At 41.9% G+C, this 14,318-nt stretch overlaps 1 protein-coding gene across 1 annotated transcript; it reads right to left on the minus strand.

Annotated features, from left to right (window-relative positions):
- Positions 1 to 289: 289 nt before the first annotated feature.
- Positions 290 to 14,087, minus strand: nobox (NOBOX oogenesis homeobox). The gene is made up of 9 exons (XM_080863172.1): positions 13,978 to 14,087; positions 9,271 to 9,983; positions 6,044 to 6,206; positions 5,840 to 5,946; positions 5,211 to 5,344; positions 3,875 to 4,014; positions 2,543 to 2,804; positions 1,744 to 2,048; positions 290 to 1,187 (listed from the first exon to the last, which is right to left on the minus strand). Exons 1-9 carry the CDS (start codon positions 14,009 to 14,011, stop codon positions 733 to 735), a joined length of 2,313 nt encoding a protein of 770 aa, XP_080719298.1. The 5' UTR covers positions 14,012 to 14,087; the 3' UTR covers positions 290 to 732.
- Positions 14,088 to 14,318: the final 231 nt, after the last annotated feature.

Here is a 14,318-nt window from a genome sequence, read left to right on the forward strand (position 1 = left end):
TGGGTGACCACAGCAGGACTGACAAATGTTAACAAATTCTTTATCCAGTTTAACCGAATCACAGAGACATTGGAACCAGAAACATTTTAAAGCCCTAATATTCAAAAACAAAAAAGCAACAGGACTACATATTACACATATATTTCTAACTTATTTATAACTCTAAGGATATTATAGTATATTTGTGTCTTTATTGAACAGTGGGGGTGGGGTGGGGGGGGGGGGGTCCTCTGAAATGTAGCAGGTTACATTTGTGCAACATTTCTATCACCATATTTTAGCAGAACATGTGACTGAAGCCAGACTTGAATGTCCCTGATTAATTCTTTAGCCAATTTAAAAAATACAGACTCAGTGATGTTATTTTTCAGTGTAGTGTTTCTTCACATCTCATTCTGATTTCTAAACTGGTACCAAGATATCTTTTCTGAGGTACCTGAAATAAGCTACAATTTGAGCAAAAACAAACTGTCCTAAAAAGGGACATCGAAAGACAAAAACAAAATACGCTTCAATTGTTGTTTTAGATTATAAAACCAAGTTAAATGCAGAAATAAATGATTAACAGCGCAATGAGCATTTATTGCAGCCAGCAAACTAAAGCCTGGTGGCTTTCACATTTCAGCTGAGAACATCCTAATAGTAACAAAAACAGGAAATTTAGAAATCCACATATATTATATTTACATAGACAGTTGAAACACATGCACACACGCTCACACACACTTAAAGTCAAAAATGTATGGGAGAAAAGTCGCAGTGGAAGTGGCTGTGGATCTCTCTAGGACTGTCATACTCAATTTTGACACAAGAGGGCACTGCAGGGCTTTCTGGAGAGGCCGCGTTGACCTGCGAGGGCATTAGCAATGACTCCCTGGCTGGAGTATCCTCCACCCTGAGGCAAGAGTGCCGCAGCGTTGACACAGGTGGCAGGACGGTGGCGGTGCTGGTGGTGCTGCTTGTGAAAGTCTGGTTGAGTGAAGGATTCTGGGAATTTGCATGCAACGACTCCTGGTCCTCCCCAGGAAAGAACGAAGGAAGAGGGAGGGTGGTGGAAGAGGTAGGCTGGTGCTCTCGACCGGGTCCCAAGCTGCCAGGGTAAGCAGGAGGGCACTGAGTACGCTGGTGCATGGCTGGCTGACTGCACATGTTGCCCCATGGGTAAGACTGGTACGCTGTAATCCCAGCTGGATGGAAAACACACGCAGATCCAAACAGACTGAAAATTCAGCTTCAGTGGCAGTAATTGAAACCTCAAACATTTCACCTGTCATAAGACTAAGAATGCCAAGAGTATCTGCATACCATTTAATTCTAATGTTTTTCCTGTGCCCTCAACATGACTCCCTTTTGTCTTATTAATCAATGCTGACCTATACATTTCCTTATTAAATCACCATGCAATTTAAACATCCAACTACAAAGCTTCTGATCTTTCTAATTTGCACCACTGACTGAATGGTGACTAAAGCTGATGATATGACAGTGATGAGAGCAATGTATAATACAAGATTAAAAATAATTATTGAAAAACTGAATCCTTGTTCAATGATTGTGCAAACATCTGTTTACATAGAAAGCACCAAGTCAAACTTTCTTTTGACTTCTGGGTTAGTTTACACTAATGTAGGGTGTATAGTTTTTACTTTCCATTTGATCCTATAGGATCTTTTGTCAGAGTAAAATTTCATATTTTTTCCAATACATCAATTAATGCAATCTCATTTTACCCCAGTGACTCACCGTGGTGACCAGATGACTGCAGTAGGATTTGACCTGCACTCTGGGACTGAAAGTAGGCATGACCTGTGGTGGAATAGGTCACCACTCCTGTCGAGTTTCCTCCAGGGCCAAAAGTCAGGTAGGAAGTAGGATTAGACTCTGGAGGGTTAGGGGTGAGGTAGGGGGATGGTGTGAAGTAGGTCATGCGGGGCAGAGATGCTTGAGGTTGGAGCTGAGGCTGGCTGGTGGGGTAGGAGGTCTGGAGCTGGTAAGACAGAGTGTTGCTCTGCTGGCTAGACGTCAGGTAGTCCAAGTCAAAGAGCAAACTGAGGACAACACAAACAAGAATTTAGTGACAAACATGAACATCTTTGATTATTGCTCCATCTGCAGGTTGTGGTTGCACTTATGATTACTTCTAGTGATATCGAGGCAGACAGACACAATCAGAGTTTTATTCTCAGGTCTCACGTTATTTATGAGGTTTCTGCCACCATCTCTATGCAGTACATCTGCGTTACTGAACATGCACAGATACTGCCAACCGTATCTACAAAGTAGAAGTTTTAGTGCTGTCACACATCTATAGTCATACAACCATAATTGTATAAGAACAAAGTGACTAAGTGCAATCTCTCACAGCATATTTTAGCTAAAACTGACTCCCTGCTACTACAGACGCTGTGTGAGCCATCACTACATCAGTATTTCACAGATTCCCTCTCTGCCTACTCTCTGTCCTGCTGTCAGCTCTTATACTCATCCATATTTGAAGCATCCTCTAGTATTCATGTCACAGTTTGCTGTGAGTGGAGCTGACCTGGTGTCAGTCGGCAGAGACTGGGTCTCACGGTGGGCCAAGGTAGAGCCACCCTCCAGAGCATCCAGGAAGAGGGGTGGGGTGTGGGCTGGTGTGTTGAGGAGAGGGGGAGTGGGGTTTGCAGAGTTAAAGGTTGAGGTGAAAAGAGGAAGGCTGGCTCGCCGCAGAGGGGGAGGGCTCTGCATGGGACGGGGGGGATACTCCACCAAACCCTCCTGAGATGAAAGCTGTTGCTGGCCTGTATCCCTCACTCTGCTTTCACCTAACAGATAAAAACCAAGCAATTACAAAGTAAGATTAGGCAGAGATACTGTAGTTTGGTTTCTGTGTAATTTTACTATCTCAACCTGCAGTGTGAAGGTTTGCTGAGCTGAACAAAGATGTCATTCTTCTATAAACACTTTCTCATATGTAGGAAAATCCGTTAATTAAAAACCTATGTTTGTAATGCCATAAAAGCCACAAATTTTAACGAGGTCAAATTTGCTGCTACTTTACATAACCGACCCTACAACTGAAAGAGTTTTGGTGGACAAGCTTTGTCCGCCTCTCTTCCAGTAAAAATAACTAATGTTAACAGAGGATCCTAAGCAAATGTAACGAAATTTTTCAGCCATGATGGAGGTGGGGTGACTGCATCACTGCTTGATCATCCAGACATCAAAGAATTTAAGCTGGTCCGGTTTCTTTAGGGATTAATAAAGTATTCTGATTGTAATCATTCATCAGCACCTCACAAAGGAATGATAATGCAGGTTGAAGGGAAACTTAATCCCAAATCCAAGTTTACATATTTTCCTCTGACCTTTAGACTTATGTATCCATCTAGATTGTTTTGTTGTGATGTTTCCCTTTTCATCAATGGAACGAGATGGTCTTCACATTACAAAAAAACTTAACAGCTTTGTCTGTTTAATCAAACAAAACTAAAGTAAAAATTCAAAAACCTTGTTATGAGCAGTTTTATGTAGGACCTATTTTTTTTTTCCAATGCTACTTTCAGCTGTTCACTTATAGACAAGGGCTCGCCACTGTGGGAAGGTCTGCATGTTTGATTTCTTTTTAATGATTATGTATATTTATTTTTGCACTGGATGTCGCTTATTAGGCAAATGTGTAATGTGCAAAACAAAAGGGCACAGAGCTTGCTAACATCATAGCTCAGCTGAAGGGTGATGCGATCTTTAACACCTTTGTATGCAATTTTAAATTTGGGTTGAGTCGTTTATTTTAACAAGATAAAGAGAATTCCTCACAGACAGACTGAATGCTCATCAAGCTAATGCATGAAAAGCAGAGTGTCGTAAAATGTGCATGTGTGGATTTTCACACCTGGGCTGCTGAGGCTGGACAACAGGCTGCTGTGGGAGGGTGGGCTCTGAGTGGTTATGGTGGGGAATGAAGGTGGCACAGGGGCAAGCTGGGGTAGCTTGGGAGGAGCATAATAACGAGACAAAGAAGCGGCTCCCTTACTAAAACAAAGACAAAGAACAAAAATGCACTTAAGCATGAATCAAATCAAAGTACAGAGATAAAAATCTAGAGAGGTGTGTGTGTGGGTGGGGGGGGGGGGGGGGGGGGTCAACTGGACTTCTTTAGGTTTGTGAAGATATCTTGATGAATGCTCAATCATTCAGGTAAGTAGATCTCCAAAAGTTGATTCTGTTCATCTGGACATAGTGTTTTGTGAAGATAATTCACCTCTTATCCAAGAGGCTTCTTCAGTTCTACAAACAAAAGACTGAGAGTCCCAGGTATTTAACGCCTAGTGGGGGCTTTGGAAGTGGTCCTGAGGGTCATTGACCCATTATTGACCCAGAGCCTCTTCACATGAGCCAAGGTGTGTGAGAAGAAGAAGAAGAAAAAAAAAAAGAAAAAAAGAAGGACTGTATTACTATCACCGGGGGTTAAGGGTCAAGTCACTGTGAGGGCTTGCTCAGCCTCATCATGTGACCTTAATAGCTCAGTTGAGGCTCAGCTGAGTAAAGACACAGCAATAACACTTTCAGTACCTACTGGGCTCCGGTTCGAAGTGATCTAGCCTATCGAAAAATGTGATTTCAACAGACGTAACTCAGTCATGAGAGCGACTTAATCACAAAAAACAAAACTACCATTTCTGAAAGCCGACAACGGGGGAAATCCCCCCCCCCCAAAAAAAAAACCCCACACACAGAGCAGCAGGTACACCATCGTCTCGAGGTTTTCCATTGTTGTGTCGCATACAAATGACGTCACATCAACGATGGTCGTTCACAGTGGATGTGGATTCAATTCTGGTTTATTTATATAGTGCCAAATCACAGCAGTTGCCTCGAGGCACTTTGCATTGTAAGGTAAAGACCCTACAATAATGCAGAGAAAGCAATCAGACGACACCCTAGGAGTGAGAAACAGCAAGAAGAGAAAAAACAACAAACTCCCTTTTAACCGAAGAAACCTTTGCAAGAACAAATGACCTCCTTTACTTCTCGCTCAAACCATCTTGTCTTCTTAGTCCAAAATGTGAGCACTGGCATCCTCAAAAGAGTGACCTTTATTCTTTAAGTGTACAGCCTTCAAACCTAAAGAAGTCATCTACCTTATTTTCTTCAGTCTCTCTAGACTACCATGACCTGGATGACAGCAAACCTACACAGACACACAGAAATAAAAGAAACAGAAATACCTGTTGTGAGCCAGTGTGGGCATGGGATTGATTTGGTGATGTGGACTGTATTCGGCTCTACTCTGTCCGTGTTCCACCTTTGCTGTAACAGCACGTACTTTCCTCCACTTTGCCCTCCGGTTCTGAAACCAGACCTGGGACCCAGAAACATTCAGGGGGGAAAAAATAAGACTGAGGAGGCCAACAAAAAAGGTAGAAACTGCTTTACAGAGGATGAGATGGGATTTTCAGGAACACAAAGAATAAAATGCCAGTAGCACATCTTCATAAGGAAAACATCACAAGTCTTCAGTAAAATTCCACAGAAGATGAACAGAGTAATAATAATAATAATAATAATAATAATAATAATAATAATAATAATAATAATGGATACTTTATTGATCCCCATGGGGAAATTACTTGTTTTTCTCTGCATTTGACCCATTCACTCAGTGAAGCAGTGGGCAGCCCACTAAGCAGGCGCCTGGGGAGCAGTGTGTAGGGACGGTACCTTGCTCAGGGGTACCTCAGGGTAGCCGTTAAGTGGATTCGAACCGCCGACCTTCCGATCATGGGGCGACCACTTTACCTACTGAGCTATCCCTGCCCTAAGAGTCTAACCATAGACCATAGAGTAAGAGTCTAACCATAATTCTCTGAGGTGTGACGCCAACTGAAGTAGCAATCACTTTCCTTTTTTCTGCGTCCGGATAGTGATCCTCTTGGAAAAGGGCCTCTAGATGCTCTAACTGATCTGTACGCAAGAGTACGTTAGTGTACACACACACAAATTACAGGACAATAATTTGCATAGCAGTCAAATGTGAGCACACAGAGACGTTTCCCCTCACCTGTGCTGTAGAGCGTCCGTGTCTTCTTCTTCGGTGCAGGTGGCAGCAGGCAGCTGTCCACAGACTCTATCCCTGGCAGCAGTGGGAAGCTGAGGGCTCGACCTCGGCCCCTGGTGCTGTAGCGGATGGAGCGTCGGGTGGAGTATACCTGCGTTATCTCCATCTGCCATGAAGAAACACTACCTCAGCACAGATGTTTTCAGTCAAATTCAGTAAAATGTCCCAATGTTTTTTTTTCCCTTTAAAAAAAAGGATTTTAAATAGTCAGGTATCAATTATCACATTTTTAAAAGCTAAATATAATTTTGGAGAGTCGTTTAGGGGGGAAAAAAAGGAAAAACCTTTGAGTGCAGTGCAGAGTTGAATGTTTCAGCCCAAACAAAGCAATGCAGCAATCATTTCCCAAAAATAAAAGTTCATTTAGGACTTCCAGGACCAAGTAATTAATTTCCATTGTTCTTTCCCATATGTGATATTAACACGTCTGTTCCAGGGCTGCAGCCAGCAGGTAATGATTTTTCTCATTTTCTGTTAATTGCTTGGTCCATTAAATCTAGTGAATATAAAAATGCCCACCGCAGTTATCCAGGACCTGATGTAATGTCTTCAAACTGCTTACTTTTTCTGATGACAGACAATAACCAAACATATCAAAACTGCCCAGAGACAAGAACAAGTAAAGTAGTCTTAAAGATTGATCAGTTATGAAAATAAACAGTTCTTCTCCTGCCAAACTGGTAACTGACTGTTCCAGCTCTACCAAACTCACATATCAGTTGTCAGTCTCTGTAAAAATTTGTCTTCAGGTTAGCGTAGTTCAAAAACAATCATTTCTGATTTGATCTGGTCTGAAACGTCTTGCTGTTGTAGAACCAGGGACATTATCTGAGATCTACGTCTGAGTGGTAAACATTAAAAGTACCGATTACTAGCACAGTGCATGCTGTGGGTCCAAGAGTGTCATCCTGGCAAATAACAGTAAAGAACAATTAATTTACCGTTATCACCTTACATAGCTTTTCAGTGAGATGAGATCATTCTCCACACGCTGAATGTGCTCGTTAATGGCTTCAAAGAATCTGTCACCTACGGATATCACACTACATTACACACTGAACATTCAAATCCAGGATGCCATTTTCACAGCTGCATCATTAATAATTCAGAGGACTGTAGGTGTGCATATTTCATACACATTAGACTGTAATTACACACTGAATGAGCCATTATTAGAAACCTGTTGAGATTTACTAGAAAATGCAAAACTGTTGGGTTAAAGGTTAAACTTCATGATCAGCAGCCAAGTATAATGTGTTTATTTTTGTCTTTTCACACACTGTAACCCTGAAATTCTCTCGACACAAATGTCCAAATCATTCAGATAAACTGTCTTTGCACTGCTTAATACAGAATCATTTCCACCTGAACCCATATGAGGATGCTACAGGTAATTATCGAGAGTATTCACAACAAGCGAGTGGGCGTCGTGTATCCTGCATTGTCCATGCTTTACTCAGACAGCATCTGGCAGGTTTGTTGGAGAAATTTCTCTAAGCACAACATCCCAGTGCACTTCAGACAAAGCAACGCCCTCGCAAAAAACTACCTCATCAAAATACTCCGAGTTCACCATGCAATGCAGTGAGGAGTGCTCGGACCTTTACATAGGAGAGCAGAGATCTTCGATCAAGAACACAGACAGAGGCCATCTATGGGCACTGTGAACAACCACCACTGAGTGGAGGTAGTGACGCTAATTATCAGCCACCTATAATGCAGTCCTGAAATCCTCTTCCCAACCCCCACAGCTTGACCCATGTGACCTTAATAGCTCACAACAATATGGCAGGGCAATGTCTCACAGAGGAGTCACATCTTGACTCATATGACCCTTAAAGACTGACTGGAGATTTATGCTTCAGCAAGAAATCTATGCTGTAGCTATTAGTGTGTACCTGAATAAATAGAATAAGTGTTTTTAATCTGTACTGCCACTGTTGTGTATTTTTGACTCTCTAAATAAGCTATACACAGAGCACTGGTCAGGTTCCATCCATGAATGTGTTTTTATCGCTAATAACCAAAACAAATCCAGTTTTTCCCTCACTGTTTCTGGAACGCACCAACTTCCAACATGTCTGCAAATGTTTATATAAAGGTCTTAACCTCAAACCCCTCTGAAAACTTATGGGGAAACCTCTTGTGCATCACCCTAGCAATGTGACTACATGTTAGCTCAACGTAGCCCACGATTGTTGCGATTGGCCATTTCAGCACCATCGATTGCAGTTTTGCGCTTCTTCTTCCTTTTTTCCCACCTTTTTCACTGCAGTTTTAAAATTTATTAGTGAAAGTGACAATCATCTCTTCAATATAAGGAACATTAATAATAATAGTATCAATATAAGTACTCACAAATGTCAGCAAATTTCTGGAGGGAGACTGTGTAAACTATTGGAATGGATGTAAGGGAATGTATAAACAAGTGAAAAATCTAGAGGGGCAGATTTCAATCCCTAGTCCCAAGATTTTATTTTTTTTTTCTATTGGCTGGCACTACATATAAAAGACCAGGACATTAGCACATTGTAATTAACACAATGCACCATAAATGCCAGCAATGACGTTGGCCATTTGCGTAGGTTACATTGCAAGCACTACAAGGTTCCCAGCAGAAGTCTAAATCGGACAGAACAGGCTTGTCCACATCTTTTAGGACCACATTTAAAGTGACAGCCCCATCAGGGGTTAAATACCTGGGCCTTAAGACATTTAAGAAGTAAAGAAGCTTCTTAGGTGAGTGAAGAGACACCTTTATAAACCCCAAAAAATGTAAGTCCAGTTACCTTCAGTTCAAGTAATTAGGGCTATTTTGACGTGGGTCGGCGAGAACCTTACAAGGACACTCAGAAAGCATCCTTGACAAAACCCAGCAAAATATTAGTGGTGAAAATGCATCCAAAGTTCTTACATGTGAAAAAGAACCACTCGAGGGAATGTACTGACATGATTTCCTAACATTGTTGGGGTTCATGTGTGAAACTGGCTTAAGTTTGAGAAAGATCTTAAATCTGCGTGTCTGAAATACAGCAGCACACAAACAGAGTTTGGTGTGAATGTGTCACTCAGGTTCAGCGTGCAATGAATCTTGAGCAAATGAAAGGGAAAATACATTTCAAGTAGTTCACAGATCATCAGGTATGAGCACATGAATGGTCTCCTCTCACCTCAAGTGGTTGTGGGCCCTGCTGGGGGACACTGTGAGGCAGAAGGGGGCTATGAGGTCTTTTGTTACTCTGTGGCTGAGGACATGTGGGCTGGATGGAGACAGGAGGCTGCGAGGAGTACAGCAGGGGGATGGGAACTGGGGGACAACACAGCCCTGTCCCCCCAAACCCCAAGTAGAGTGGGTCAGAGAGGTCACAGCTGTTCGTCAGAGCCGAGGTCTCCTCTGAGCTCATCGCTGGCACCTCCTGTGTCTCACTTTTCTTCATCTCCTCAGACCTCTCACCAACATCCTTTACTCCTCTCTTACTTCTCACCTGCTCACTTTGCTTCCTCCCTCGCTTCTTCTTACTCTTCTTCTGCTCATCTTTTTGTGCTAAGCGCTTTGTCACTGTACTCTCTTGTTCATCAGCAATTGTTTCCTTGGCCTTCTCAATCTTGTTGTCTTCCATCTGCACCTCCTGTGCCGCCCCCGCTTTCAGCCCACTCTCAGGCTTCACCTGCTCCTCCTCTGTCACAACTTTCTCTTCTTTCCCCCCCTCCCCATCCTTCTCTTCTCGCCATGTCTCCTCTGCTGCCTCTTCATCCTCCCACTGACTAAACACTTCCTCCTCCTTTTCCCTCCTCTTCCTCCTCCTCCTCCTCCTGCTCATGTTCCCTCGGTTGCTGTTTTTTGACAAATCCTCCAGTTCCTCACACAGAAGGCTTGGACAGTCTGCAACAGAGTAAAGCAAGAATTTGTTTTTTAACTTAAAAATTTGGACTAAAAATCACTCATCTGGTTTTACTTCAGCATCCTACCTTCTAGTAATATAGTACTCTGGACATTAATGAGTTCATAATTATCATCAACATATTACATCTTGACTTCTACAAGAATACAATAATAACAGAGATACATTTTTGGATCAGGCCAGTCTGAAAAATGAATACAGGCTCAAGAACTTCAAAGCCAGAATTCATTTTGTGGCAGTTAGGAGAAGGCTTTAATCTTTAAGTTCCAGCCTACTGCACTATGTTTTCATTATGTATCATTTTACCCAGTTTATTTGGTCAGATATTGCAAAAATATGCCCAAATATGCGTGTTTTTCCTAACAAGCTCCTGAAAACTGAAGGTTTCTCACCTCAAGTCATTATAAGCTGGAGCTAAGTACTATAAAGCGAGTTCAACATACCCAGGTTGTCTTTGTGTTATCTGGACTCCCTTATCCGAACATATTTAGTCAGGAACACATCAAGCTTTTATCAACTCACTAAGTTAACCTAGGTTTTAACCTGCACATTCACATTAAACTGGGTGGCATCTGTGGCATTATCAACAGAAAACAGATGTTAGTAACAGAGCAGCTGATTGTTCAAAAGATGAATCTATAATATTAGAAAACCATGAATTGGTTGAACACATAATACAGACTGAGAGAAACACAGCTGCTCCAGACAAAGCAGTGGTGGTGAAGGAAAAGCACTGCACAGTAGATAAATACTGACAGCGCTGAATGAATGCATGGACACTCAGTGCTTTGTAAGACAGGAAAAGAGAGGGTAATAAAGTTTAGCCTATTTAAAGCCAGGAGAGAAAGACAGCAAAAATGCCCACTGTTTATCAGAATCTCATGGATTATAATGAGTAAATGACTAAATTAATGTTTAGAAGGCAATGTTAGTTCTCATTCTTTCAGCTGCAGCTTCGCTGTTGGTTGATGATCTGAGAGCAAGTGAAGAGTAAATGCAACAAACAGAATTCAAAGGCAGGCTTAGTCTATGTGCAAATTAAATACAAACCAGCCAAAAGTGGAAGGGAAAAAATAAGGGGAAAAAAAGGTTTATCTAAAAATATATCTCTCTTATTGATCATCTGGGAAGTGTGAAGACACTAGACTCTCCTACTATCCACACAGGAAGTCAGAGGAATCTTCCAGGAATGGTGTCATTTCACAGAGAACTGACAGGTCAGTAGACGCTGATTTCAGACCTAATGATCTCTAATCTAGGGAACAAGTTATCATGGTGAAGCACCCTGGTAAGAAGTGAACCATCTTAATAGCACAGAAAAACCCTGATAACCAGACAAGATAAAATCCGACTCCATCATCAGGCCTCTGCAGTGTTGGGAAAAGTGAACTAACACCTTTTTTTGTGTGTTAACTAGTAAAACTACAAATGCTTCCTTCACCAAAAGGAAAGTTGTTGTTCAATGTCATTCTTTTTATTTCCCAACCGGTTCCCAGGTTGAGCACTCTGCAGACAAGTTAGAGCAGGAAGGCTGAGACGGTTTGGACATCTGTAGGGGAAGTAGTGGATATACTGGACAAAGGATGTTGAAGATGGGAGGGAAAAAAGGAAGACCTCGGAGAGAAAGGTGAGATGCAACCTTTCTGCATATGCGGGTGATTCCTGCCATTTATTAGCTCGAAAAAGGTGAGAAGGGATTCTTTAGCAGTTACCTGGCCGTCCTGCGTGGTAGTGAACCTGCAAATTCCTGTATCGATACCATACCAAGTAAACACAGGGCCAGTATTACTGATACCAAAACCAATAGTGATACTTTTAACTTATAAAAGGCAGCTTATGTAGGGGAGCTCATCGTTTCATGACTTATGAGATGAATCATCACCAATCTGCAAAATCTGAACACATTTTAATAGGGTTAACATATCGATCCTATTGTGCTAGTATCAATCCGATACCGATACCAGTGATGGTATCAGTACTACGGATAATTGGGTCGTTAGTGGCTCACGGCCTAGCTCCACTGCTTGGCATCTGACCAGACAGGTGACGCGTTCCCTAGATTTTATTTATTGTTGTTGGCTTTTGAGTTTACGCTTTTAATATAAACTTAACTGAGTGGCACTTTTGCTGGGTTGACTTAATTTCTTATGACACTGTGCAATAATTTCATTACATGTTCACTGTCAAGTGGGTCATTGCTAGGTTTTAAAATTGCTGTAGTTAACCAAACTATATTTCTGTCTTTGGTAATAGGGATGGGAATCGAGAACCGGTTCTTGTGTAGAATCGGCTCCCAGTAGTCCAATTCCTTGTTGTTAGTCAGCCTGCCTATCATCCTGCTTCTGTTTCAGTTGCACTTGTGGTCCTGTGTTAAAACACTGGCACAGTCTGCAGCGTGGATATGGATGTTACTCTTATTTCACAAAAGGACGAGCACGGGATGGTAAAGTGGAAACTACATCCAGCTCAGAAACAACTGCATTATGCTGTTAACACTACTTTGACTCTTCACACACACACACACAGCATGCTAATACTAAGCCAACCAGACAGCATGCTAAAACCAAGCTAGCCAAGAACCCAGAGTGAAAGCTGAGTGAATGTGGGCCCCAGCCCAGCAGCCAGACCCTGAACTTTAACAGGTAACAAACATAAGCAGTTGGGTTGCAGCCTCCATTTCTAGATGTTCATGTTTCTAAAGTAGAATCACTTTCAAGTGTTTTCGTGCTGGTTTTCATCTTTACTTTGTGTTCACAACTAAATACTAAGAGAAAGATCATTTGTGTCACCCTCATTAGGATAGGGATTTGTGCTGTGTGTAAGATTGTAACCTCAGGTTTATATTGTTAAATGGTAGTTTTGAGACAATACGTTTCAGCTATTTTATAGAGTAACATGAAAGTAGTGCAATGAGCAGTGTAACAAATTACTTTCTCTTTGGAGTAATTAAGTAACACACACTGCTCACACACACACACAAAAAAAAAGGGAAAATGCCTCCAACATACACAAACATTTGATCACACAACATGCTATTAATTTGCATGAATGTAATGTCTTCAGGAGTTTTTCCTTCCCACTGTCGCCAAAGTGCTTGCTCATAGGGTTCATATAATTGTTGGATTTTTGTATGTAGGTATTATTGTCGGGTCTACCTTACAATATAAAGTGCCTTGAGGTGACTGTTATTGTGATTTGGCGCTGTATGAAGAACTGGATTGAATGTGATATACTGCTTAGTCATGGTGGTGATAAGGAATCAAATCAATAGGTGATATCAATATTGGAATCACTAAACTCATCAATTTCCATCTTTATTTGGGTAATTTTGATTCAGTCCAGCTTCTTTTCTTTTCTCTTTTTAAATTATTCAAACTGAAGCAACCTATATTAATGAAAAGCACAGCTCAACTCTGAAAATGCCACAAAGCAGGTGTATATGCATTCATGAACTCTCACGCCGCTCAGCTACATTGGTGCATTTTCCTCTGTCACTCACTGAGCTGGAGTCAGATAAGGTACCAGTATTTGGAGAAATAACCCGATGATGTTTGAAGATTTCTTTCACATCTCCAGGGTCACGTGGTGACCCGCAGGTCAAATAAAACGCGCGTCGGTCTCGGGAGGAGCAGCAGCCTGCGGTGGCTTAATTAGTGTCCCAGCCGTGCGCCGCCTCGTGCCACCACCTCACCTGACCGTTAATTAACTCTGAGCGGCTAGGTGCTGCTAAACTAGCCAAGCTGTCCCCATCTCCAAACACCGGGTCGTGAATGTTAATAACCGTGTTTTAAGTCGTCTCCGCGGAGCAGAGCTGCACTGGGAGCTTCACTCACAGGGGGGAAAAATAAAAGCTTTAAATAAGACGTCTTTCAAAAGTTTGTTAAAAAATGGTGTTAAAAGTTTGTCCGCGTGCATCAATTGAAAAGGCTAAAACAAGCCAATAAAACAATTAAAGGGCAGCCTGAGTATCCTTACCCAAGTCTTCACCTGCGTCACCGTCTTCGTCCATGAACGCCACCGTCAAAACCAATAAACTTGTGCTAATAATCAATTAAGTCGAGCAGACAACGAAGCGAATGTCTTCATGACCGCAGGTTAATGGGCTTGATTGATTGATTACCTCTCTCTGCTGTGTGACGGAGAATTATCACGTGAAGGGTGAAACAGAAGCAGCCAATCACAGAACAGAACAGATGCACCATAGCTCTACTTTTACAAGGAAAAAAGGTGTCTCAAAACCAGGTAACGACTTCCTGTTCAAACAAGAAGCCTGAGTTTTATCCTTATCTAGTCTCGCTCATCGCAAACAGCTAAAA

The sequence above is a fragment of the Rhamphochromis sp. 'chilingali' genome (genome assembly GCF_963969265.1).
Source record: "Rhamphochromis sp. 'chilingali' genome assembly, chromosome: 17".
Taxonomy (NCBI): Eukaryota; Metazoa; Chordata; class Actinopteri; order Cichliformes; family Cichlidae; genus Rhamphochromis; species Rhamphochromis sp. 'chilingali'.

Bases quoted from the DNA above. Each gene is read 5' to 3' on its own strand.
- nobox (XM_080863172.1), bottom strand. From the start codon at position 14,011: ATGGACGAAGACGGTGACGCAGGTGAAGACTTGG. The intron at 6,207-9,270 runs GTGAGAGGAGAC...TCTTCATGGCAG, and splicing joins AGGGCCCACAACCACTTGAG to ATGGAGATAACGCAGGTATA. The intron at 2,049-2,542 runs GTCAGCTCCACT...TGTTGTCCTCAG, and splicing joins TCTCTGCCGACTGACACCAG to TTTGCTCTTTGACTTGGACT.